Genomic DNA, 24,197 nt, shown 5'->3' on the forward strand with positions numbered 1-24,197 from the left:
TTAAAGGTAGAACAAATACCGTAGAAAAATGTCAACACCTTGGGTAGATTTTTTTCTTAGGACATATATCAGTAAAAAAAAAAGTATGCCTCAGCTACATTTTTTTTTTTTTTATTTATTTATTTTTTTTTTTTTCAGTGAAATGCTTCGCTTCCATATCGTTCCCTTCCTCCTTTGGTTCGGGGGTCGAACGTATGATCCGTCATTGTGAGTCAGAAGTTTGCTGGCTTTGCAGTCAGCGGGCAGCAAATCTTCAAATATATAGCTGCATTTAATATTACGAATTTACTCGTGTGTTCTCCTGGCGGGTTGTTTTCTTATGAAAATTGTACTGTATGAAGAGTTGTTAAGTAAGTAATGATTCTCTGCTTGTATCATAGGATTGAGGGTAGCAGTTATGTAATAATAATAATAATAATAATAATAATAATAATAATAATAATAATAATAAAAACAACTAAAGAAAATGTCAAAATTTACAAGTTCAACATCTCCACAGACATATTTATTTTACTGATATATGTCCTAGACAAAAAATCTACCCCGGGTGTCGGCATTTTTCTACGGTATTTGTTCTACCTTTAACATATTCGTGATGCAGCTGCCTCGCAGTTGACTCTTAGTTACATTGTTGTGATATATTTTTATACTAAACTTCAGCTGAAATCATTGAAAATCTGAATAGTAAAGTGAAAAGAAAGAGTGATCATTTCATTTGGCAGTTTTCGAACCCTGGTCAGGTGGGGAAATGAGATCAGCTCTGACTACTACATGAAAAGGAAGTAGGTGACCCTGAACTGATTTTTCCCCCTTACCAAATTTAAAAGGGGGAAATAACCACTATACTTCTTGTTCGAAGTTTCAAGGGTTTCAGTAGAAACCGTTTGAAAAGCCATTAGAAGAACGAGACGTTACGGGTTCATCGTATGGTCGCTTTATTCCCAAACGTTTGGTGACTATGACCGATACGTTGAACAAAAACTTAACAGCAATCCATGCACTGGCATCTTGTTGGATAAGGTCTCTCTCTCTCTCTCTCTCTCTCTCTCTCTCTCTCTCTCTCTCTCTCTCTCTGGGGGAAGTGGGGGTGCGAGGATGCACGCTGCAGTGACGGTTGTGACTCGAAACTTTTTCTGTATCATGGTCCTATTGTGTTATCAATTTCGACGCTTATATTTTCGAAGTCTACGCAGTTATTCCAGATCAGGGTCTAGAGAGATAAAATAAGAATTATGTAAGCAGCGATGATAAAGTGCGGTGACCGCCCTGTAGTCCGAAGGCCCGATAGTCCGAAGGTCCGATAGTCCGAAAGTCAGCAGGCCCGATAGTCCGAAAGTCAGAAGGCCCGATAGTCCGACGGACTGTAATCAGCCCCCACCCTCCATAGCTAATACGGCAAAATTCTAACCAGTGATAAAAATACCAAACGACTATCGGACCTTCGGACTATCGGGCCTTCGGACTATCGGGCCTTCGGACTAACGGACTGTAATCAAAAGTGCACCCTGAGTGGGCAGTACCAATAGTAATGATTATAGTATTGTTAAATGTTTAAGATACCCTTTGGAGATTTTGGAGATTCTGAGAATGCTGATATGCATTTTTGATAATGGTTGTTGATCCGAGTCAAGAACTCGCAATTTCATTTTCAGTATTTGAGAGTTATACAACGGATTTTATTTCACCAGGTCGGCAAAGCCATTTTGAAGTGCTCCTTTAATGACTGCAAATGATAATAACATCCATTTCACCTAGCCCAAGCTTATTTCATCCCCCCTAACATTAGGCTTCTCTATTGTCATTCATCGATTCCACATTCAGTTCATCTTTTAACACTTTTTATAATCGGATCATTACTTGTCAGCCATCCTGTACAGTAATGCGAAAGTGTGGGTAAGTTCAAATGTAAATAGCATGAATATTTTACTTTCACATTTTGGTATACCTTCAGTCAGAGGGTTCAGACGTGCGGACGGACAGAGTGAACGAGATTTTCATTATGGTTCTAAGGGATTTCCTCTTTAACAATAGCATATCTTCCTCGTGCTTTGAAACATGGAATGGGGAGAACAGTGAAGAGCTTTTGAAATTTCCATATTTCGCAGGGGAAGACATGAAATAATCATGTCACATTGAGAAGAGTATTTTAAAACGGCGTTAGAAATTATATTTTCTCCAGTCATGCGCTGACGAAGGTGACAGGGAGCCCTTAGAGGCCGATTTGCGATCTGTAGTACTATAGATTTAACTTTCTTGGACACTAAAAATTAATGCTTCAGTTCAAGAAGAAAAGAAAATGAGAGAGAGAGAGAGAGAGAGAGAGAGAGAGAGAGAGAGAGAGAGAGAGAGAGAGAGAGAGAGAGAGAGAGAGAGGGGAGGTTGAAAAAATTATCAAACGGTGTTCGTTCTCAACTGTATTGGAGAGAGAGAGAGAGAGAGAGAGAGATTGGGTGAAGAAAATATCAAGCGGTGTTCTCAAGTGTATAGGTGAGAGATATATATTATTCTTGGATCCTCTTGTGGCGTCCCATTCAGGCGAGATTGGAGGAGTTGACGTATCGCCATATTGTTTCCCGCCAAAATGACACTGAACATAAGGCGCGCAATTTTCATGTAAATTTGGCGGGCATTTTCAGCAGGTTGGCCGCGTGGCGCCCTTTTGTAGTGTCAGCTAGGCCATGACAGCTGATAACGTATGAGCCCAGCATCGTCGTGTTATAGTCTCGACCTTTCTCTCTAGGCCTACCCTTACCGGACGTGGCTCCATGTCGTTTCGGGATGAAGAGAGTAGGCTTATTATAAATGGGGGGGAAACTGACGTCTTGAGGTTATTCTTTGAGGTCTCGAGAGAATAGCCTGTGGTCAGTGTAGGGGCCGGGGGGGGGGGCGATGCTTGACTAACGGAAGTTGATTAAGACGGGGTTAAGTGATGTTAAGTTGTGGCGGAAGTGGTTTTCCGAAAGAAGATTGTAAATGGAGTAAAGTTTTCCCCTAAAGAATTTGAATTACCGAAAAGGAAATGTACTGTAATCCTGCATAGCTTTCCTTGTTCTTCATACTCGTCTTTTGTCCAGGTCAAATGATTATGCCGACTTTCGATCGCCCAAAGATCATTTTGCTTGTTGAAGGAAATTTCATCGCAGTTGTGCTACTGACCTCGGTAGGTCGGTGTTTCTATTGATATATTGGTACGTACACTTACAAAAAAATCATAATTAAAATGGCCCGAAATTTATTATAAAATCTTGCCAATTCGTAAGAAGGGAGAGATATTAGGACCAGGATAGGTTACGTATGAAATAGCGATTTTATAGCCGATCCGAAGTGAGTCTAAAAAATAATAATTTGTATGATTCTGTTCCGTTGAACATGGGAAAATAAGAGTAGCGTTAAGACAAGTACATCATTTCATATGCGTTTGGTTAATAGCTGTAATACTGAGGTCAGGGTAGCTTCATTTAGTCAGTGGACCGAAGTCACTGCGTCGTCAAAAAAGGGAATAAGAGTTGAGTTTTCGTACGTACGCATTTATCGTAAGTTTGGGGAGCATTTCGTAAGAATTGTAACCCAAGACTATCAGTCGCATGGTTGTTACAACAGCCAGTATAATAAAATATAATTTTCACCTCGAACTAAGGACATTTGGTAAGGTTCAAAGTCACAGATTCTTTACAATATGCCCTTCAGCTGTGCCCTGGCTGACTGGTCAGTTTTCTAGTGTTTCATGTATATGACATAAGAGCTCATGTTTAGCAGTGAGTGATATTTTCTTGTTAGTGATTCAGCTATATATTGCTGTCATCGCCACTCTTGACGTGTGCGTCTGTGTGTGCATTTGCATGTTTGTGAGAATCTTCGATAGTATAAAGGCTATACATTAATGCATTGTGGAATTTTTTTTATCGCAAGCAAACCCGGTATCACCGACAATCTCTTTTCTGTTATAGGAGAAGCTGATTTTTCCCTTCTTTGTTCTCATCGAACTGGCAAACTCATCCTCTTCTCATGTTCTCTTCCATCGTCATCATGTTATCGTTGTTTGCATCTAGTCCGGCCAGGCTTCCTCTGAGGTAGTATGCTGACTCTCTCTCTCTCTCTCTCTCTCTCTCTCTCTCTCTCTCCCCTCTCTCTAACCCATTATCCAGGCGAGGTTGACTTCGAAATGTCTCCAAAGTTTTGATGAAGAGAAAAGCCTATTATATGTTACATCTTTTGCTGTGATTATATTTACATAAATAGTTCATTACCTCACAATCGTTATTTCGATTCTTCTCGGTTTAGGCAAGTTTTTTTTTTAATACATTTTGAAATATTCATATTACCTGAGTTCCATTGTTGTATCGTAGGGGGATTTGAAATTGATATACTTATGGCGTACTAATGCTGACGAAATGTTCCTTAAACAAACTACCATAAAAAAAGAAGTTCGTTTGAATATAAATTTACATCGTGGAAAGACTACAGAGGGCTTGGAAGTTGTGTGATAGTGGACGAAGGGGGGAAAAAATGGGTAATTGCCAGTTATATAGACCGAAAAGCAGATTCCATTCAGCGTTGCCATCAGACTACTCATTTGGTGGCGTCTTAAAGACCCCAGCAACAGACTGATTAGGTATTTCCTTACACGCCGCGGCAATTCAACATCAGTTTCGACGTCGACGCTGAGGCAGCAGTAAATTAAGCGATTGTCTTGGTGTTTGTAAGCTGTCACTCGACCGTCCTGAGAGAAACAGACAAGTGGCACTCTCCAGTACTACTAACAAGGGCTTCCTCCCTTCTAAGGGGAAGGTTCGCCCTTACCCTAAACAAAAGCGCACGCACGCTCTCAGACATACTTACGCACGCTTACTCCATTCTTGGTTACCGGAATAAAACAGGGATTTCAACGCTTAGAGGAAAGTTATCTTGATGGTTTATGAATAAAAATATCAGGTTATTCAGCTTGTCTGTATGTGTGTGTGTATGTGCTTATTAGCAGATCCAGCTGTAGTAGTAATGTAGTAGTAGTAGTAGAAAAACTAATGTTCATGGTAATTAACCACCATAAATATATTCAAATTAACAATTGAAACGTTTGTTTTACAATCTGTAAATGATACCATACCTCCTGTTGTGTTCAAATGTCTGAATGTTCAAACGTCTGAAGAAGCCATTTACTCCGAAGAGCATTGTACTATGAACGGTGTTTACCTCTTGGTTTTGTACCTTATGCACTGATTGACAATACCTTGATTGCGTATGTAAATGGCGGTCTTAATTTCTGCGTTGAGTGGAACCTGTCGGAGACTGTGCTAAGCTCTTGATGTTGAAACGAACCTGTTCTCTCAAGTCTTATCAAATAACCTACAGGTGATCCGCCCTAATTAATTTCTACCTGGACGAGGCTGCGGCTTTTAAAGACCTTGTTTGATGAAAAGAAGTTCATTAATTTAACTTTGCAATGAAAAATAGTTTAATCACTAAAGGAGAATTGAGAATGGTGAAAAAAGATGAGAAAGGTTAAAGAGAAAGGAGATTAAGAGGTTTGATAGACGGTCCGCGACTTCCATGATCAAGAGCCATTTACTAAGTAGCTGGCGAGTGTTCATACCTTATAATTAGTGATAATAGCTATGGCGAGATTGTACCACATTTTTTTTTATTTCTCCTGTTCAGTCTGCGGTCGGCCTCATTAGCTGCATTTTTGTGGAGTTTGGGCTTCCCATATTCGCATAAAAATAATTTAGCTCAGTCATATATAATACATACATACATACATACATTATTGTATATGTATGTATATGTACCTGTATATATATACATATTTATGTACATGTGTATATATACATATACACAACACATACATACATACATACATACATACATACATGTATTGAGTCACAAATATCGTTTAATCTCCAATTCACTATACAGCGGGAATAACCGACATTCAAGGAATTATAATCCTCCTTTGGTGCAAGTTATTCCAGGGTTATAGTGAATTGAATATTAAACGACATTTGTGGCGTAATATTTGTAATATTTGTCGCGCGTTTATAAGTGACAAAAAATTCATATATACATATATATATATATATATATATATATATATATATATATATATATATATATATATATATATATATATATATATATATATATATATATATATATATATATATAGAGAGAGAGAGAGAGAGAGAGAGAGAGAGAGAGAGAGAGAGAGAGAGAGAGAGAGAGAGAGAGAGATTTACACATACGTACATAGATACACAAACGTACATCTAACGTACTGTATGTGATGGTATGTGTTTGATAAGTTTTTTATTTTAGAAAAAATCTTTAAGGGTGTTTTCTTTGGTTAAAAACTATTGGTAACTATTTCTTCCCATACTGTCATTCGCTCACGTAGCCCTTTAGATCTAAAGATTCCCTGGGAAATGTTACTTCATTAGGGATTATGTAAGAAAATAACGTCGGCCATATTCTTTTTTGCTGAAAGTTTTAACTCTTAACGTTTTATGTCCAGTTAAAATAATCGGCAAAGGAATAAAGAAATCAAACATTCGGAGTATTCGTGTAACGTGCGCCCTTGGAGATGTGCGTGATAGTTCTGATCCCGAGGAAAAATGTAGTCAGTGCAAAATAGAAAAGGTCCTAGGGTATATTTTACCTGAAGTTCAAAATTAACGCCTGACTTCTTGATGGCTAAACGAGAAGTTATGCGTTCATTGCACAACTTTTGTATTTCCATAGATCTAGTGTAGACTTTATAGCATTAAATTCAAGAATGGGTGCTATATCCACTCTCTCTCTCTCTCTCTCTCTCTCAGCTGCGACCCACAAGAGTCGACCAGCACAGTCCTAGATTCAATATTAAGGTTTAGATTAGGTCTCTCTCTCTCTCTCTCTCTCTCTCTCTCTCTCTCTCTCTCTCTCTCTCTCTCTCTCTCTCAGCTGCGACCCACAAGAGTCGACCAGCACAGTCCTAGATTCAATATTAAGGTTTAGATTAGGTCTCTCTCTCTCTCTCTCTCTCTCAGCTGCGACCCACAAGAGTCGACCAGCACAGTCCTAAATTCATTATTAAGGTTTAGATTAGGTCTCTCTCTCTCTCTCTCTCTCTCTCTCTCTCTCTCTCTCTCTCTCTCTCTCTCTCTCAGATGCGACCCACAACAGTCGACGAGCACTGGAGTCCTAAATTCAATACTAAGGTTTAGATTAGGGAAATACGCCTAAGCCATTATTTTCCTCACCATTCAGGGGCTCGAACGTGGTTTTTTCAGTTGAGAGGACGACAGGTGCTTTAGCTAAGAAGACTGTAACATAGAACTTCAGTAAGTAGTTCAAGAGTGCTGGTAGTTAACTTTGATTTCAGTGACGATTGCTTGTAATGGTTGTTTTAACTGCACCAGAGTTTTCACATAAGATTTATTATGGATAAACGATGTTGTCAACTATACTTGAAGAACGGTGAATGTTTGCTTTCAGTTGTTTAACTGGGCAATTTATTGTAAATAGATATATTTAAATATATGTATATATATATATATATATATATATATATATATATATATATATATATATATATATATATATACACACACACACACATACACAATCGTAGTGTAGAAATGAATCACTGCGAATAAACAGTGTTTTTGATTTTGTTGTTAAGCCCGTGCCCTTCATCATTGATGAGTGTGATTTAGTAAAGCTAAATGACTGATATATATATATATATATATATATATATATATATATATATATATATATATATATATATATATATATATATATATATATATGTATATATATAGATAGATAGATAGATAGATAGATATGTGTATGTGTGTGTTGTTGCAGTGACGATAGTTGTTGATTCTTTGCAACTGAGGCACATGATCTTTGTTTTGGGGGACCTTCAGCCCTGTAGTAATTTTTTTTTTTTTTTTAGTTCACGCGTGTTGTAAAGTGTATTACTAATATAATCTTTATGTGTTTTAACTTAAAGCTAGTGATGATTTATATCAGCCAGTTTTTGAGAGAGAGAGAGAGAGAGAGAGAGAGAGAGAGAGAGAGAGAGAGAGAGAGAGAGAGAGAGAGAGAGAGAGATGGACTTAATTGGCGTTGACCAGAATAAGCAAACCAAATTAAAACTCGAGAGTTTTATCGGATAGATAATGTAAGTAATTATACACCTTGATAATTAGATGGAGACCTTATAGCGAATGTGAGTTTCTCGATGATTAGCTCTTCGCTGAATGGAAATTGTTGTTGCATTTTAAAGTAGCTGGACCAGTTGAGTTTCATCTGCTAATTAATCAGTTTTTCGTTTTTGTTTATTAGCTTAGCTCATTCTACGTTTCCAGAACAGAAAACCACTACTTATTAATGTATGCATTCCCCTGCTATTTCTTTGATATTTTTTTCGGTAGTTTGTGTTTTGTTTCGTACTGTGGTTTTCTTTCGAGTTTTGTTTTTGGAATTGTGCGGTTTCGGTGTGTGAAGGAATTGAGTGATTTTTTTGTATCCCCCTTCCACCCCTCCCCTATCATGTATATAATAGAATTTTCGGCGTTTCCTTCCTCCAGAATCTCGTCATATAATTTTTAAAAAGTATTTTACTACTTGTGAACACATTAACAACATTGAAGGCTTTAGAGCTCATGTTCACTGGTATTAGACAAAGAAACACATCGTAAGACGAAGGAAATGACTGAAGTTAGAAAGTCCTGAGAGAACATATATATATATATATATATATATATATATATATATATATATATATATATATATATATATATATATATATATATATATATATATATATATAAAATTTTATAAAACACTTTGTTCTTACAGTGCACGTTAACGTTTGAGGTTGCTGACTCCATTCCCTTGGTCATTTGCTCCATTTGATAAAATCACACCACGTAGGGCGACGAGAGTGCTGCTGTTTTGTTTTCTGGGATCCTATAGGAGTGAACATGGATGCTGTTGGCCTCAAGGGAAGAGGGTCATCCGCCATACAGGCCTTATTTCCTCCCTCTAAGGGGTCCACAGACATTGTTATTTCCTAAGCTAGCCGAGGTATGTCTGTGTAGTCCGAGGACTCCCTCCGAGTGTTCATCCTTGAAGAGCAGTTAAATATACAATAAAAAAATTTAATGTTAGGTCACAAGATACGGGTTCAAATAGTTCATCGTGAATTCCTGCTTGTTTTACTCAGATGAAATTTAAACATATGATAGTGGTGTATTTTACTGTATAGGAACGGTTCTTAGTAGAAAGGTCGATGGGTTAATCTCTTATTACTTTAATCGTAAGTGGTTCATAGCCAGTTTAAAAAATAGATAAATAAATAAATAAGGCCACAAGAGAGAGAGAGAGAGAGAGAGAGAGAGAGAGAGAGAGAGATGGCGGCAATAATACTTTTAATCTCATGACAATTTTTGGTTCCTTTCTAAAACTACGTTTCATAGTTGTTCGAAATTCTTAATCTCTCACACACGGACACACAGAGCGAGAGTGTGTGGTGATGTGTTTCTGTGTACGTCCCTATGTGGTTTAGTTGGTGGGTATTCGACATGTCCTACACATCCCTTGCTGTAATGTAATAGCCTATGGTCAGCCACACATGCGGGCTCGCACGCGCCTTTCTTGATCCACGCTTACTATTCATTCCTGATATGCTGTTCGTTCATGAGATTATATCTCGCAGCAGAGTCTTTTTACAACGTACTTTGGATGGGCGAATGAATTTTATATTGATGTCGCTCTTTCGCAAGTGACGTGATCACAAATATTAGGCCACAAGTACCTTTTAATCTCTAATTCTCTTTTCCTTGGGAATAACTTGTAAGTGATTCGTTATGCAAGATGAATTCGATACTAATTTTACATTTGGCATTTTTAAAGCTTGTTATAGTTCCTCGTTGGGAGAGTGGGTTCCTTTATCACCTAGCACTCTGCTGGCCGCGAGTTCGAATCTCCGACCGGCCAGTGAAGAATAAGAGGAATTTATTTCTGGTGATAGAAATTCATTTCTTTCTATGATGTGGTTCGGATTCCACAATAAGCTGTAGGTCCCGTTGCTAGGTAACCAATTGGTTCTTAGCCACGTAAAATAAATCTAATCCTTCGGGCCAGCCCTAGGAGAGCTGTTAATCAGCTCAGTGGTCTGGTAAAACTAAGGCATACTTAACTTAGGGGAAGGAACATGAGTGACAGTGACTTGTGTATTTTGATTTCGACTCTTTTAATTAAGAGTTATTCTTGTGAAAATTCGGCCATGAATGATTTACAGAATTGGTGACCCACATAATGTATCATCGGCCTTCTTACTCACATTTTAGGTATTCATATGTGTTGTGAGAAGCAACTGAGAAAGGTCTCCCACTCTCCCTCCCTCAAGGAGAACCTCACCGTCTCACTCCTTCGCCAGGTGGTGAGGTTACAGGGTAAAACTCCTGCCTTCTGTGCAGGAGACGTTGGTGGTCCGTTGAGCCGCTTTGCCGGTTACGGCTGGTGGTTGAAGTGGCAGTCTGGAGGACAGGTAGGAACCACTTCATGTCAGCGTCCCGAGAGATGGTCGGCGCATTGGTGGCAGTGATGGCCAAAACGCTCTCGTTGAGTGTCGCTTGCTCCGTTGTCGAGCGAGGGCTATCCGATGTCAGTCTGTTCTAGCATCCAGGTCGTCTCTCTCTCTCTCTCTCTCTCTCTCTCTCTCTCTCTCTCTCTCTCTCTCTCTCTCTCAACGCAATAGACCCGGCTTTCGACCCCAGAACAGGACTAATAAAGTAACTTGAAAAATTAATATGCCTCTACTGACTTAAGCAGTGCGTTAAGCATTTGGTTGTTAGTCGATAGCTAGAGATCAAGAGAGAGGAAAAATTGACAATATATCAGAAGTCAAGGATTCGGTCCACTCATCAATCATCCACCTCCTCTCTTTCTCACTATTATCTGTAAAAGTTAAGAGTAGCTAGAATCCCCATCTGTGATAGTTTAGGAGTAAAATAATCGTCAGGTTAACACTGACGCTTGTAATTGTATCTTTCTACGTTTTTCTATCACTAGTACTAGTAGTATGTGTGAAAGCTAATTCCATTACTTATTATTGATAACATTCTTGTTATCTTAAAAGCATATGGTACATTTTGAATTTCATAATAATTTCCAAAAGGTCTTCAGCTGTAGACCGGCGCATCTCGATATGCAATACTTCTTAGAAACGTGCATGGAAAATGTAAAAATAAACTCGAGAGACTCATCTTCTGGCTACATGCAAAAATTTTAGTATTAGAAAAACACACACACATATATATATATATATATATATATATATATATATATATATATATATATATATATATATATATATATATATATATATATATATATATATATATAATATATATATATATATATATGATAAAGTGTCTGATTAATAGTTTCATCCCGATAGAGTGAAAATTGCTTCCTCGACGCTCTTCCGTTTTAATATGATTACTTACCCCCTTTCTCTCTCTCTCTCTCTCTCTCTCTCTCTCTCTCTCTCTCTCTCTCTCTCTCTCTCTCTCTCTCTCTCTCTCATCTCTCCATATTTCAGCTACAACTTCAGCCACAACCCACAACAAGAGACTAACATCCAGGAATAGACTAGCATCCAGGAACAGAATTTACTGCAGTGGTCAACAGAGGCATATATACTACGGCCCCGTAGGGGGTTAGTACTGTCATTGCACCTCCTACGGTGCAATGTAGGCATTACTTAAGGTTCTTTGCAGCGTACCCTTAGCTGCAACCCCTTTCGCTCCAAGCTGCAACCCCTTTTACTGTACCGTCTTTCATATTCTCTTTCTTCCATCTTACTTTCCACCCTCTCCTAACAATTGATTCATAGCGCAACTGCGGGGTTTTCCTCCTGTAACCCTTTCAAAGCTTTTACTGTCAGTTTCCGTTTCAGCGCTGAATGACCTCATAGGTCCCAGTGCTTGGCCTTTGGCCTAAATTCTATATTCAATTCAACATAGGCATACTGGTTTTTAAAGGAAACATAGCAGTATCTCCTTTACTGGTCGAAGGAACAACATGTGAACAGCCCCGCTGCCACGAGTGCTAAGACCCCAGAAATCGATGTTTCAGAGAAAGAATTAAAGTGGCTCAAGGGAAATAGGAAAAAGAACACCAGGACCTCTGCAGGACCTGGAGCTGAATGACCGATAAATGATTGATATTTTTATTTAGACTTCTCTGGCATGATAGCCCGTGAAATACTGTAGGTTCCGTACTACCCTCAGTTTTTACTTGTTTTCAAGTGTTAACCTCCCTCGAGTGTTAGGTGTTTTAAATGTTACTCTCGAGTGTTAGATTTCGTGCGAGATAAGAAGCTATTTCGTCTTCCAGGGGCCTCTGGAAAATATGTCTTATCTGGCGAGTAATTGCCTTATCTTCCCTTTCCCCCTAACACCTAAAGCGACTATCGGGAAATCTTGCTCTTTCAGACGCCTGACAACTTCATATTTATCTTCTTCTCCTCTCTGGGTCTTCGTTTTTCATTATTCCCTTGTATTTTTTTAGGAGAATTTTCATGGGGACGGCTGAGGAATTCGGTTTTATGTTGGGCAAATTTTCGCTGTTTTTGTATGTGTTTGTGTAATAGAAAAATAAGGAGAATGTGACCATCCTATTTTTAGCAGTTGTAGTGCAAATTCTTACTGTTCGTATTAGCATTTTTTGTCCATAAGATATTGTTCAGATCATCGTTTCTGTCATTTTTATACCACATTTCTTTATCATCATCATTTCTGTGGTAATGTCATGTACAGTCGCGTTCATTAGTGACGATACTGTGTACTTTGATTATCGTTCACAAGTGAAAAGAGTTATTTTGATTTTTTTTATAAACTTATTTTGAATTATAAGAGCAACACAGTACATATATTAATACTATACATAATATAAAATAAAATAAAAATCTTCACTACTCAAAAGTTTGCCTTTCTGGATATTATACACGAAATAAAACGAAACATTCTGAAATGTGAACGATAACATCAGGGCTGGCAACCACACGCAATCTCCCGAAACAATAACAGCACGAGAAAATTCGCACCCTGACTCCGAAAGGTTGGCACGCCTGAAAAGCCGCCAAAGCAATGTGCAACTTGTCACGTGACACAGTGGTGGTGCTCCTGCTCAGTATTTAGCCTTCTTCTCGCTGACCCGACTTCACGTTGTGATGATGGAGCATCTTGGGCGACTTCAAATAAATCCTGGAGCCAAAAGACAAGAAACCTCATTAGCTATACGGAGAGTCATAATAGAACTGCATAAAATAATATCCTCCCCATAGAAATTAGCCGCAAATTAAATATCAGTGGGACAACAGTATTCAGGTGGATCAAACGGTTCAACGAAGAAGAGAACCTCCAGAATCAGCCTAGAAAAGGTCGACCCCGATGCACTACTAGAGCAGGATGAACAGATCGTTGCTAAAGTTATCTCACAGCCTATAACAACTGCTGCGAAAGTGAATCAGGAATTAGGTCTTCAAATCTCTAATGTTACGGTGAGAAGGGAGATTACACAACCAAGGAATTCATCACCGCAGACCGGCAATCAAACCCTCCTTGTCTCAAAATCACCAAGAGCAACGAGTAGCTTTCGCTCTTCACTATCTACCGTTTGAGTCAGATTCTGGGATAACGTTATATGGTGTGATGAGAAGACTTTTGCTAGCGACGATCATGGTATACTCCACTGCTATGGCGACCTAATAACACAAGGTAAGTAAATAATACCAATAGTTTTCATGTAGGCTTAGGCCTATGTGTATCATGAACTTTCTTTACTACACTGATTAAATACCTACAAGGTAAGTAATTAATACCAATAGTTTTCATGTAGGCTTAGGCCTATGTGTAACATGAACTTTTTTACTATATTGATTAAATAACTGCAAGGTAAGTAATTAATACCAATAGTTTTCATGTGGGCTTAGGCCTATGTGTAACATGAACGTTCCTTACTACACTGATTAAATACCAACAAGCTCCTTAAAATATAACTTTTCTTTTTGCTTTCAGGATAACATTTCAAGCCTATTGGAATTCTAACGAATTACCTATCGAGAGTGAGAAAACAATCTCAATATCAATGTAAATTCCTTATTGCTCATTTTTATTAATAGACTATTGGTGATATTCAGCGTTGATATTTTCTTCGTTTACTTTGCGATAACATTTTTTTGTGTATCTCAATCTCTAGGTTCAATAAAGAAAATATTCAACCGTCGCGGCGAAGTGGAAGAATTTCTGCAGGATTATGGGGATGGATGGCTGCGTGTGGACCAGGGAACTGATTCCCATCGACGAGCGTTTAACCGGACAGCAATATGTAGAAATTCTGGATGAAGTCCTGATCCCATCAGTGAGGAAACTTTACTACCGGGTCATTTGCCAGTCTATCTTGTAATGGACAACTCTTCTGTTCATAACTCGAAAGTGGTCAGCGAATGGTTTGCTGAACAGAACAATGTTATACGTATAGACTGGCCAGCTAAATCTCCTGACCTCAATCCGATAGAAAATCTTTGGGGACAAATGGTAAGGGAATGGGATACTGGGACAATAAAAACCAAACCTGCACTGATCAAACACTGCCTATCTGTGTGGGAGTCATTAAGACCGAAAAGAGGATGAATAATTATTGTCAAAGGTTAGTAGATTCAATGCCAAATAGACTAAGAGCTGTGATTGACAATGATGGAGGTCATACTAAATATTAGACTAATTTTTTGTTATTCATATTTATGTCATAGGTTAATAATGTATTATTTCATCTTTATAAAAAAGGGAAATTTATTTACTTTTATACCAAAGGAATATTAATTCATATTATACCAAAGGAATATAAATTTACTATTACTTTTTATTCACTATCATAATGTGTAAGACACAGTAGGAAAATTAAATTATTTGACGAACTGTTGTTAACTGTGAGAAAGAGAGACTATTTTTTATGCTTCATATTTCCGTTGTGTTCTTGCGTGATTGCATGAAATATAATTTATATTTAGTTTCTTAGGGCATTTCACGTTTCATAATTCATTAAAATCTTTATGTGAATTATTGTTTCTATTCCTTTTATCCTTTATGATTCAGTTAAATAACAATAGACTTGCATCAATACTTATTATATGTAAGGTAAGTAGGCATTAAGCCTACAATGAACAACTTAATACAAACAAATGTCAAGGACCAATAGGCCTAGTAATGTGATTTAATTCAAAATGAGAGCTTGAATAGTGAAACTATACATAATTAATAACGCAAAGCTTTGCTTTTGTTATTTTGCTTTTTACTTTTTAACTTTTTCTCAAGTAAAAACATAGAGCCCGAAATCACAAGTAAGCCACTACGATAATTAGAAAGATAACGTGTCCCTTTAAATCAGTGACTCCTCAGCAACTATGCTGCCTGGGCACCCTCCCATGCCGTAGTTGCCAGATGTTGCTTTCTATGTTGACAATTTGTCCGAAAATCTAGATTGAGAGTATCGTAAGTTTTGAACGTGACTGTACATTGTTGTTGAGTAGTGCTTATGTCTTGCTGGTAGAAAGGGCTTACATTTCATTCCAACATTTTATTGGGGACTGTGTGCTATCCTCAAGTCGTGATGTGGACGTCTTTCCCTGAAGAATAGGCTTAGAATCCCTTTGAAGGAGCTTCATTTAGGCTTCTTGAGTTTTATGTCTCGGAGGGCACTACAGATAAGCTGGCATCGACCGTCGGAGAGCGATAAAAGGATGGCAGTTGCGGTTCCCTCTGCGGTCGCCGGGCGCCGTCCGGAATTAGGCAGATTTTGAATGAGAAGACCAACCTGAAAGAGACGTCGCCGAAGGGTTTCATCTTTTCGACTTGTGAAGGACATTCGTCGGAGAGCGTTATTACTATTATTTTTTTCAAGAAATGCGTTCATAATCCTTCCGTGGAAAGTACAATAAATATTGACTTGCAAACCATCGTCGGTATTATATTAGGTCCGGTACGTTGTTTTTATTAGAAATTTGAGGTTATAAATTTTAATTTAATAGTAGTAAGTTAAACAGAATTTGGATATACTTATCTGATGATAAACCAACTCTGAATAACTTTTGCGTTTATAGTGAAACGAGAAAACCAGTTTGTTGTCTTTGTGTAAGTTATAGAGTGTCTTTGCAGATCAGAATCCACAGAGATGCCACACCAGCAACATCGAACGGTATGCATTCATCCATCAGAAAATAAAAATTATTTTTCTACGCTTTGAATAATAGTTGCTTTCACGACAAATTTCCACGAAAACTATCGCACCTCTTTTCAAAATTTAGTGCATAATAACTTTTTACGAGTGAAAAATATATACCGGAGTGTTATAATTAATATTTATAACTTGTAATCGACATTTTCCTTCAGAGTTTTATGAAGTATTTCTCAGGAGCGTTTGTAGACGTCGGTAACTGCGCTGTTAGTAGGGATGTCGTTGGTTGTGATAACGGTCATATTTAAAGATTACGTTGATGATGCTTATCCTGAATGATACACCGTCTGTAACCCATACCCTGAGTATCAACAAACAAAACATTGTTTTTTTGCATATGGTATAATTAGGTTACTATGTAATCATCTTAATACATGCCACTGGAAAGTAGTGCTTTGACATTTTAGCATTATATATATATATATATATATATATATATATATATATATATATAATTTTCCAATATATATGTATACATATATATAATTTTTCCAATGGACGGTGCAGTGCGCTAGGAGGGTAATGCTTTTTGGTTTTCAACAGGAATTTAAAGACGCCCAAAGAGCTCTGTATATACTGTATAATTATTTGTCACAAGTGACTAAGGTGAAGCATAGTGTCGAGTAACAGAGCCATTCCCGTAGAAGCGTTTTTTAAAGCCAACCGTCCTCTTAATGAGGAGTGAACTAATAGTATATAACTAATAATATATATTCGAGGTTATCAATTTGTGGACCAGACCTCAATTTTTCAAATACTCGGTTTGTTGGTAGAGTATGAATTTCTGTAAACTATCACCTGTATATGATAGTTTCAAGTTTTGATGTGACATTTCCCATTCAGATGAAGTAGGGTTGTGAAAATACGTTGGATAAATCTAACGACGACAGCGAGTTAAGGGGAATATTGGAAAATTACTTTTCCTTAAGGTAATATTTGCTTAGAAATGTTGCCGAACGATTTATTCTTCCAGTTTGTGTGTATTTGTGTTTAGTCATTGGCTTCTTATATGTTTGTAGAAACTGAAATATATCATGACAGGACATTCTTTAGCAGTGTTACATGGCTTCCTAAGATACGGGACAGAAATAATCAATCGACATAAGTGGTGAATCTTGTATAAGCTCTTTAAAACCTATGGTAATTCGATGAATATCCACGTGGCTTGTGGTAGGTGCTTATGTGCCCGCTCTCTCTCTCTCTCTCTCTCTCTCTCTCTCTCTCTCTCTCATAATGTGAAGCATTTGCTTAAACAGGCCGAAGAGACCATCAGCATAAGCTAGCATGAACGGGCCTAATGCCTGTACGCGAAAAAAAAAAAATAGAAAAAAATAGAAGGGGAAAAACATTATATGAACATCAGTGTTGTGTGAGCTCAGTAGAGTAATTTTATTTTTCTCAGAAGAAAACGAAAAATTTAGTAAAATTGAATATTTAACCTAATAAACAATACTAACAAATTAAGCTAACAGTCATCGGTATGCGTGTTTGTTCCCCGCTGTCATCCCATCACATCCAACCTGTTAAAATTTTTCATTAATTCAATCCCGGCCGCAGGTTACGTCGTGCCATGGATCGGATTGATTTCAAGGGATTCCTCCCCATCAATCCCCCTACCTCAATCCTTCATCCCCATCCCCTCCCCCCTCCCCCACTGAATCCAGAGATAAGGGTGCCGGATTAAGTGTCCATTTATCTGTCTGCTGGAGGACTTTACACTGGTGATTGGATGTCTTCGGTGTCATAAACAGACCGGGGACTTTTTATTTTACACTTTTTATTAATTTTATTTTTGGTTGATGTTTTTATGAGCATGCGTTTGAATCTTAGATGTGCAGTGTGAATACGTCTTGCCTTTTTAAGAAGACGAGAAAATTAAAATAATTTTGCATCAGGTTTTTAAAAAGTCCGGTTGAAATTTTTGGTGTGCGCATTCGAATCTTGAAGGTTCGTTGGATTATGGTGGAATAATTATGTAAATAACAGGTTATAAAAGTCTTCGTTATTAATTTCTCTACGTTGTGTTGAAACGTATTATGGGTATGCGTTTAAGGTAATTTTTATCCCTTTTTTTTTTTTTTAGTTTTTACAGTTTCTTAGGGATATTTGAAACTAAGATACATATGGTACAATGCGAAAATCTTTTAAAAGAAAGACGTAATCGGATCTTTTAACTGCTTATGTAATAAAAGAATGCATGGACGCTTTTACGCATAAATAAGCAGCTGTATGATAATTTAACGTTTCTTTTTGCCGTTTCCAGGGAATCGTGCAGAATGCCGTTAGCAAAGGAGCTGAGTGGTTTTGTCCCAGGACTCTTATGGACCACTGTCATAGTTTGGGCCTTATTGTTGATCTCACCAACACGGACCGGTATTATAACAGCTCGGTAAGTAGTTTTGTATGCTCTTCTCATAAATCCCTAATTGTTCCCTGGTGTTCAATTTCCTTTTTTTTTTTTTTAAGATGTCAAGTAATGCATCTTCTTAATAAACAGTAACAATTCATCATCAAGTGACACACACACACACACACACACACACACACACACACACACACACACACACACACACACACACACACACACACACACACACTATAGAGCCCTGACCGTCGTTTATATAATGCATGACGATACGACGTGTAAGTTACATGTAGTAGCGCTAGTTTAAATTACCCTTTCATTGAAAACCATGATGGTGACTTTCAAATACTACACGATTCAACTTATCCTAACAGAAAGTAACGTAAGGTTAAAACTTTTGCCCCCCCCCCAGTCAACTGATATAATTGGCATAGAAAAAGCCGCTTGTGGTACCATTACAACTGGCGTAGAAATAAACATTACTAAAAAAAAGAAAAAGAAAAAAGGAGTGCATGCTTTCCAGTAAATTTACTTTTAAGAAAATTAAACAAATTTGGTCTCTACGTGATATTTAGTTTCATTTTCCTGTAGAGCTCGATATCGTCTCAGATCTGGAAGCATGAGCATTGGTTTGGTTGAAGTGATCTCACTTTATCTGAAGGCAAATCGAGCCCATGCTCAATTTCGTTTGTGCCTTAAGTTCAAGGGTTGGGCATTGAAGCTGGGAGAGTGTTTTAGTAACTTGATTCAGATACACACCTTTGCTTTCTATCGCGCTCTGTCCTTCATTATTTATATATATATATATATATATATATATATATATATATATTTATTTATTTATTTATTAATTATATTATATGTACATATATATAAATATGTATATATATATATATATATATATATATGTATGTATGTATATATATTTATTTATTTATTTATAATTATATATATATATATATATAAATGTGTATATGCATACATTTACATATATATATATGTAAAATGTATGCATATATATGTAGTTATATAGACCATGATGCATGCATGTATGTACTTATATATATGTTTTATATATATATATATATAGTTTTATATATATATACTAGCTGATTATGTATATATATACGCTTTATATATATATATATATATATATATATATATATATATATATATATATATATATATATATATATATATATATATATATATATATATATATATATATATATATATATATATATATATATATATATATGCATGCATGTATGTACGTATATATGTGTATATGTATGTATATACACAATTTATATATATACATACATATATTTGATATTTGTATATACTGTATATGCATGCACCTTTTCACCTATCAATTGTCACTGGGATTGAACTGTGGTGTTTTGCTCTGTGTTGCTCTGTTAGGCAAAGTCGGAACTACTGAGGTACGCGCGCTCATGTATGTGCGTGTGTATGTACTGTATGTATGTATGTGTGTAATATATATATATATATATATATATATATATATATATATATATATATATATATTTATAAATATATATATATGTATATATAGCCTATATGTATATGTATGTATGTGTTTGTGCAAAGAGTAGTCACTACCAGTTACATCCTTTAACAGTGAATGAAGGTCGTAAACCATTGTAAACCATATGTGGAGGACTGTACAACTGGAGCTTCTTCTTATACATATACTGAAGGATCATGAACAGCACATCACCCTTCCCCCTCAACCTCTACCCCCACCTCACATCACCCCCACACACACGAGTGCAAAATGCATCACTCATCGCTATGTTGCATTCATTTCCACATTTCGTCATTACTAGGGCTCCTGTGTTCCATCCATACTTTCGCTAATTATTCATCCAACATCCTTCGTCTGCCTGCCCTCCTTTCCAGCAGAGCATCCAAATTACGTAAACTTCACCAACCTGTTCCCTTCCATTCACCCCCTACCAAACCACCTTACAATACTGATCCATCTTTTTACCTCTGCTAACCAAGAAGAAAAATAAATTAAAATTAATATAACTAGGTCACTAAGACATGACTATAGACTCTTAAGCTCCTCCGGAGGATCTGTTATTAAAAGGGGGGTGGAAAATGAGTGGAGAGATCCAGTTACATCACACGTGTTGGGTGTGGTGACTTTTTGACTAAAAAGATTAATCTGAATTTTGTTTGAAGTTTGAAGGTTTTCACTCTGCAGTTACTTTAGCAGTGTATTTGAAAAATCATTCACTACGTGCCCAGATGGAAAAGCAGCTTTCTTATTTGTTTATATTCGAAAACTATTGAATTGCTAATATAAAGTTCGGCACTTAATGTCTTTCTTTCTCTATACACTGGCTTTGATAAGAACATCGAGTTACTTAAGAGGAGTTATATTATTTCTCTCTCTCTCTCTCTCTCTCTCTCTCTCTCTCTCTCTCTCTCTCTCTCTCTCTCTCTCTCTCTTTGGGAATGATAATACGGTAACTAGTGTACAGTCACACTTCTTTTATTGCTTACTTGCAAATACGTTTTCTGCGCATTGCCTTTGTTACTTAATTCTGCTTTTAAAGGAATGAGATGGCTTTGGGCCAGAGGTGTGTCGTCTTGTTTGTCCGTCAAATTTTCAAGAGAGGAGACGAGGTTGGGTTTTGTAACGATTGGTGGGATAATTGGCGTCCAGGTGTTAATGAGTTTTCTACCTCCTGGCAAACACTTCTGTTCGGATACCAATCACCGTTGTCGACTGTCTCCTTCTGCCTTGTCCACTGGGGGAAATTGGGCGGATAACGAGGGTCTAAAAGGGGTTAAATAGGTGTCAAATATTTGTCGCAGTGACATAGTCATTGGTTACACCAAGCCCTTGTTTGCGCTGAAATTTTTTGACATTATTGCGTCTAGGACCCATCTCTGATAATTATATATGCTATGTAGTCCAATTATTCGCGTCTTCTTGTTTGTAATACCGCGCTTCTTGTTTATTAGCTACTGTTCGTTTTCATTCAGTTTAAAGCAAAGGAACGTTGGGTCATGGGAAATTCCCCATTTTGACTGTCAGCTTGGAGATTTGCTGGTACCGTTCAAGACATAGCATCAGCTAAGTTTTTCGTGGTTCCATAAATAGATCTTAGGTTAGATCTCTCACAAATACAGAGCAATCCAACCAGCTTGCCAAAAAATCAGTAGATTTCTGTTGACGTATGGAGAGAGAGAGAGAGAGAGAGAGAGAGAGAGAGAGAGAGAGAGAGAGAGAGAGAGAGAGAGAGAGAGAAATCCACGCCATTATAGTAAGATATAAAATGGCAGGGTCTCGACAAGATAATCATCTTCCCAGTTTAGGTGACATTCTTCAGACATGTTTTAGATTCTGTTTGTGTGTGTGCTTAAGTGTTCTCTCTTTCATGCTTTTTCTTCGATGTTATTGATCAGTCCCTTAAAAACATTCTGAACGTGTTTCGTGAAAAATTCCAGGTAATTGCAGTTTTCTTTAGTAATTTGCATTGATCAGGCATTGTGGATGCAGTTCATGCAATGTGCGTTTTAAAGCCCGTGATTGGAAATAATTCAGATATAGTAAATACTGTTCAAATATAAGAGCTGATGTGGGTATGTATTTTATATCAAACGGGCAAGGATACAATTCAATTTGCGTTTTCTCTGATCCGTTGTTGTGTAATTTTACGGTTGTTTGGAAGTTTAGGAGGGAATATTTTCGAGTTGTGGTCTGAGTAGAATAAATTAAACACAATGGAGAAAGTGGAAAGACCACTTACCTCATGTTTGTTTATTCCTATCTTTCTTTGCTTTTAATCTCCGCCAGACTTTTATATATCTTTGTGACAAGGACTTGGAAAAGGTTAATAGTAACCACATTCACACAAATGACATCTAATTTTACCTTTGCCTGTAAACTTATGTAATATTTAAAATGACAATTCTGAACTAATTTAATATCCACTCTCTTCCCCCCCACAGGATTTCACTAGTCAGGGTATCAAGCATATTAAGATCCCGACTGCGGGCAAAGTGATACCAAGTCCGAGAGTCTCCAAACAGTAAGTACCTTTTTTTGTACTGTCTGTTATTTTCTTTTTCGTTGCGCTGAACATATACTGTAGTTTCTGGTAAAGTACATTAAGGTCTCTCTCTCTCTCTCTCTCTCTCTCTCTCTCTCTCTCTCTCTCTCTCTCTCTCTCTCTCTCTCTCTCTCTCTCTCACCAGTGTTCACACAAGCACACCAGTGTAGAAAAGTTGTACAAGTAGAATTTCCGTTGTTGCAAGGTATTTCAGTTCTTCGAGATCTGTTTAATATTTCGAGGCTTTAGTAATTGCAGCAGAGAAGAAAAAGTGTCCTTGAAATGCTAAGTATTATAGGGTTTACACATTACACATTTACACAGCAGAGGTATTGCCATATGGTTTTGATTGGCGAGCTCATGCCCCTCAGAGTAAGGCTTTATAATTTAATTCGCCTTAGTGATTATTATTATTATTATTATTATTATTATTATTATTATTATTATTATTATTATTAATCGCTTGAAAGAGACTACCAAGTCACATTGCTCGACACATAGGGCTTGGCCGTTGGAATTGTAACGGAAATATGGGAATATAGAGGTTGAAGAAGTTGCATACGAATTAAGAAGAGCCCAAATGAAATAAATGAAAATTAAAAGGCAGATGGTAATATAGCTGGGACCTACGGGACAATACAAAGATCCTTCAGCACTATCGGCCGTACAATGCTACAACAGATCTAAAGTTTTTTTTTTTTTTTTTTCTTTCTTTTCCTGTTTCTGCCATCGGTACAAAAATAAAAAGCGCATTTTCTTCTTTGTCTTTGATGATGATATCTCTTCACTGAGTATAATGGCGAACTGAATATAGAATATAGGGGTTGTGGTTATTTTCGGGAACCAGGCTTGTGTAAAATTGTTTTAACACAGAACTCTGTGCTTACTTAAATCGTTACCTTACACTGAAACTGAAGTTTTTTTTTTTTTTTAAGAAATTTTGTATTTAGTGTTTTTCTCTTCGGTTAGCTATTTTTTTCTACTATGGCATTTTGTTAATCAAATTCATAGGTATGTGAGGATATGATACTCTTAAATTTCAAATAAAGAAATACGAATGTAGTTTGAGTTTTAGCTCAAAAGTTGTTATAGCAAGCGTTATTTATTGCAAGATCGTAGAAATATATTGTTTCGTTGTCAAGAAGTTTCAGTTTTACCGGTAATTACAGATTTCACTTTTGAAGGCACTGGAATGCGTGATAATTACGATGAAACGGTAGAACTTAATTTTTTGGTTTTTCATTTGAGACGGGTAAAGAATTATTTCAGCTCGGTCATATAAAGGCTGCCGTTTTGGAAGAATGCTTCCGAAGGATTGCGATATTCTTAGTAATATGTTATGAAAATTTTTTTTATTAATCTATTTTCGAGAGAAAGCTGAGAGGCAGTGAGAGGAATTATATGAAAACATATTAAGCCAGTTACGAATTTGCACGACGAACTACCTAGTC

At 36.9% G+C, this 24,197-nt stretch overlaps 1 protein-coding gene across 1 annotated transcript in view; it reads left to right on the plus strand.

Moving 5' to 3' along the window:
- Window positions 1–24,197, plus strand: part of LOC136834057 (mRNA-capping enzyme) — a 289,989-nt gene that overhangs the window by 145,678 nt on the left and 120,114 nt on the right. Inside the window, 2 exon segments of the mRNA XM_067096314.1 lie at window positions 18,551–18,676; window positions 22,646–22,725. Coding sequence (XP_066952415.1) covers window positions 18,551–18,676; window positions 22,646–22,725 — 206 coding nt within the window.

This window comes from Macrobrachium rosenbergii, chromosome 53 (genome assembly GCF_040412425.1).
Source record: "Macrobrachium rosenbergii isolate ZJJX-2024 chromosome 53, ASM4041242v1, whole genome shotgun sequence".
Lineage (NCBI taxonomy): Eukaryota > Metazoa > Arthropoda > Malacostraca > Decapoda > Palaemonidae > Macrobrachium > Macrobrachium rosenbergii.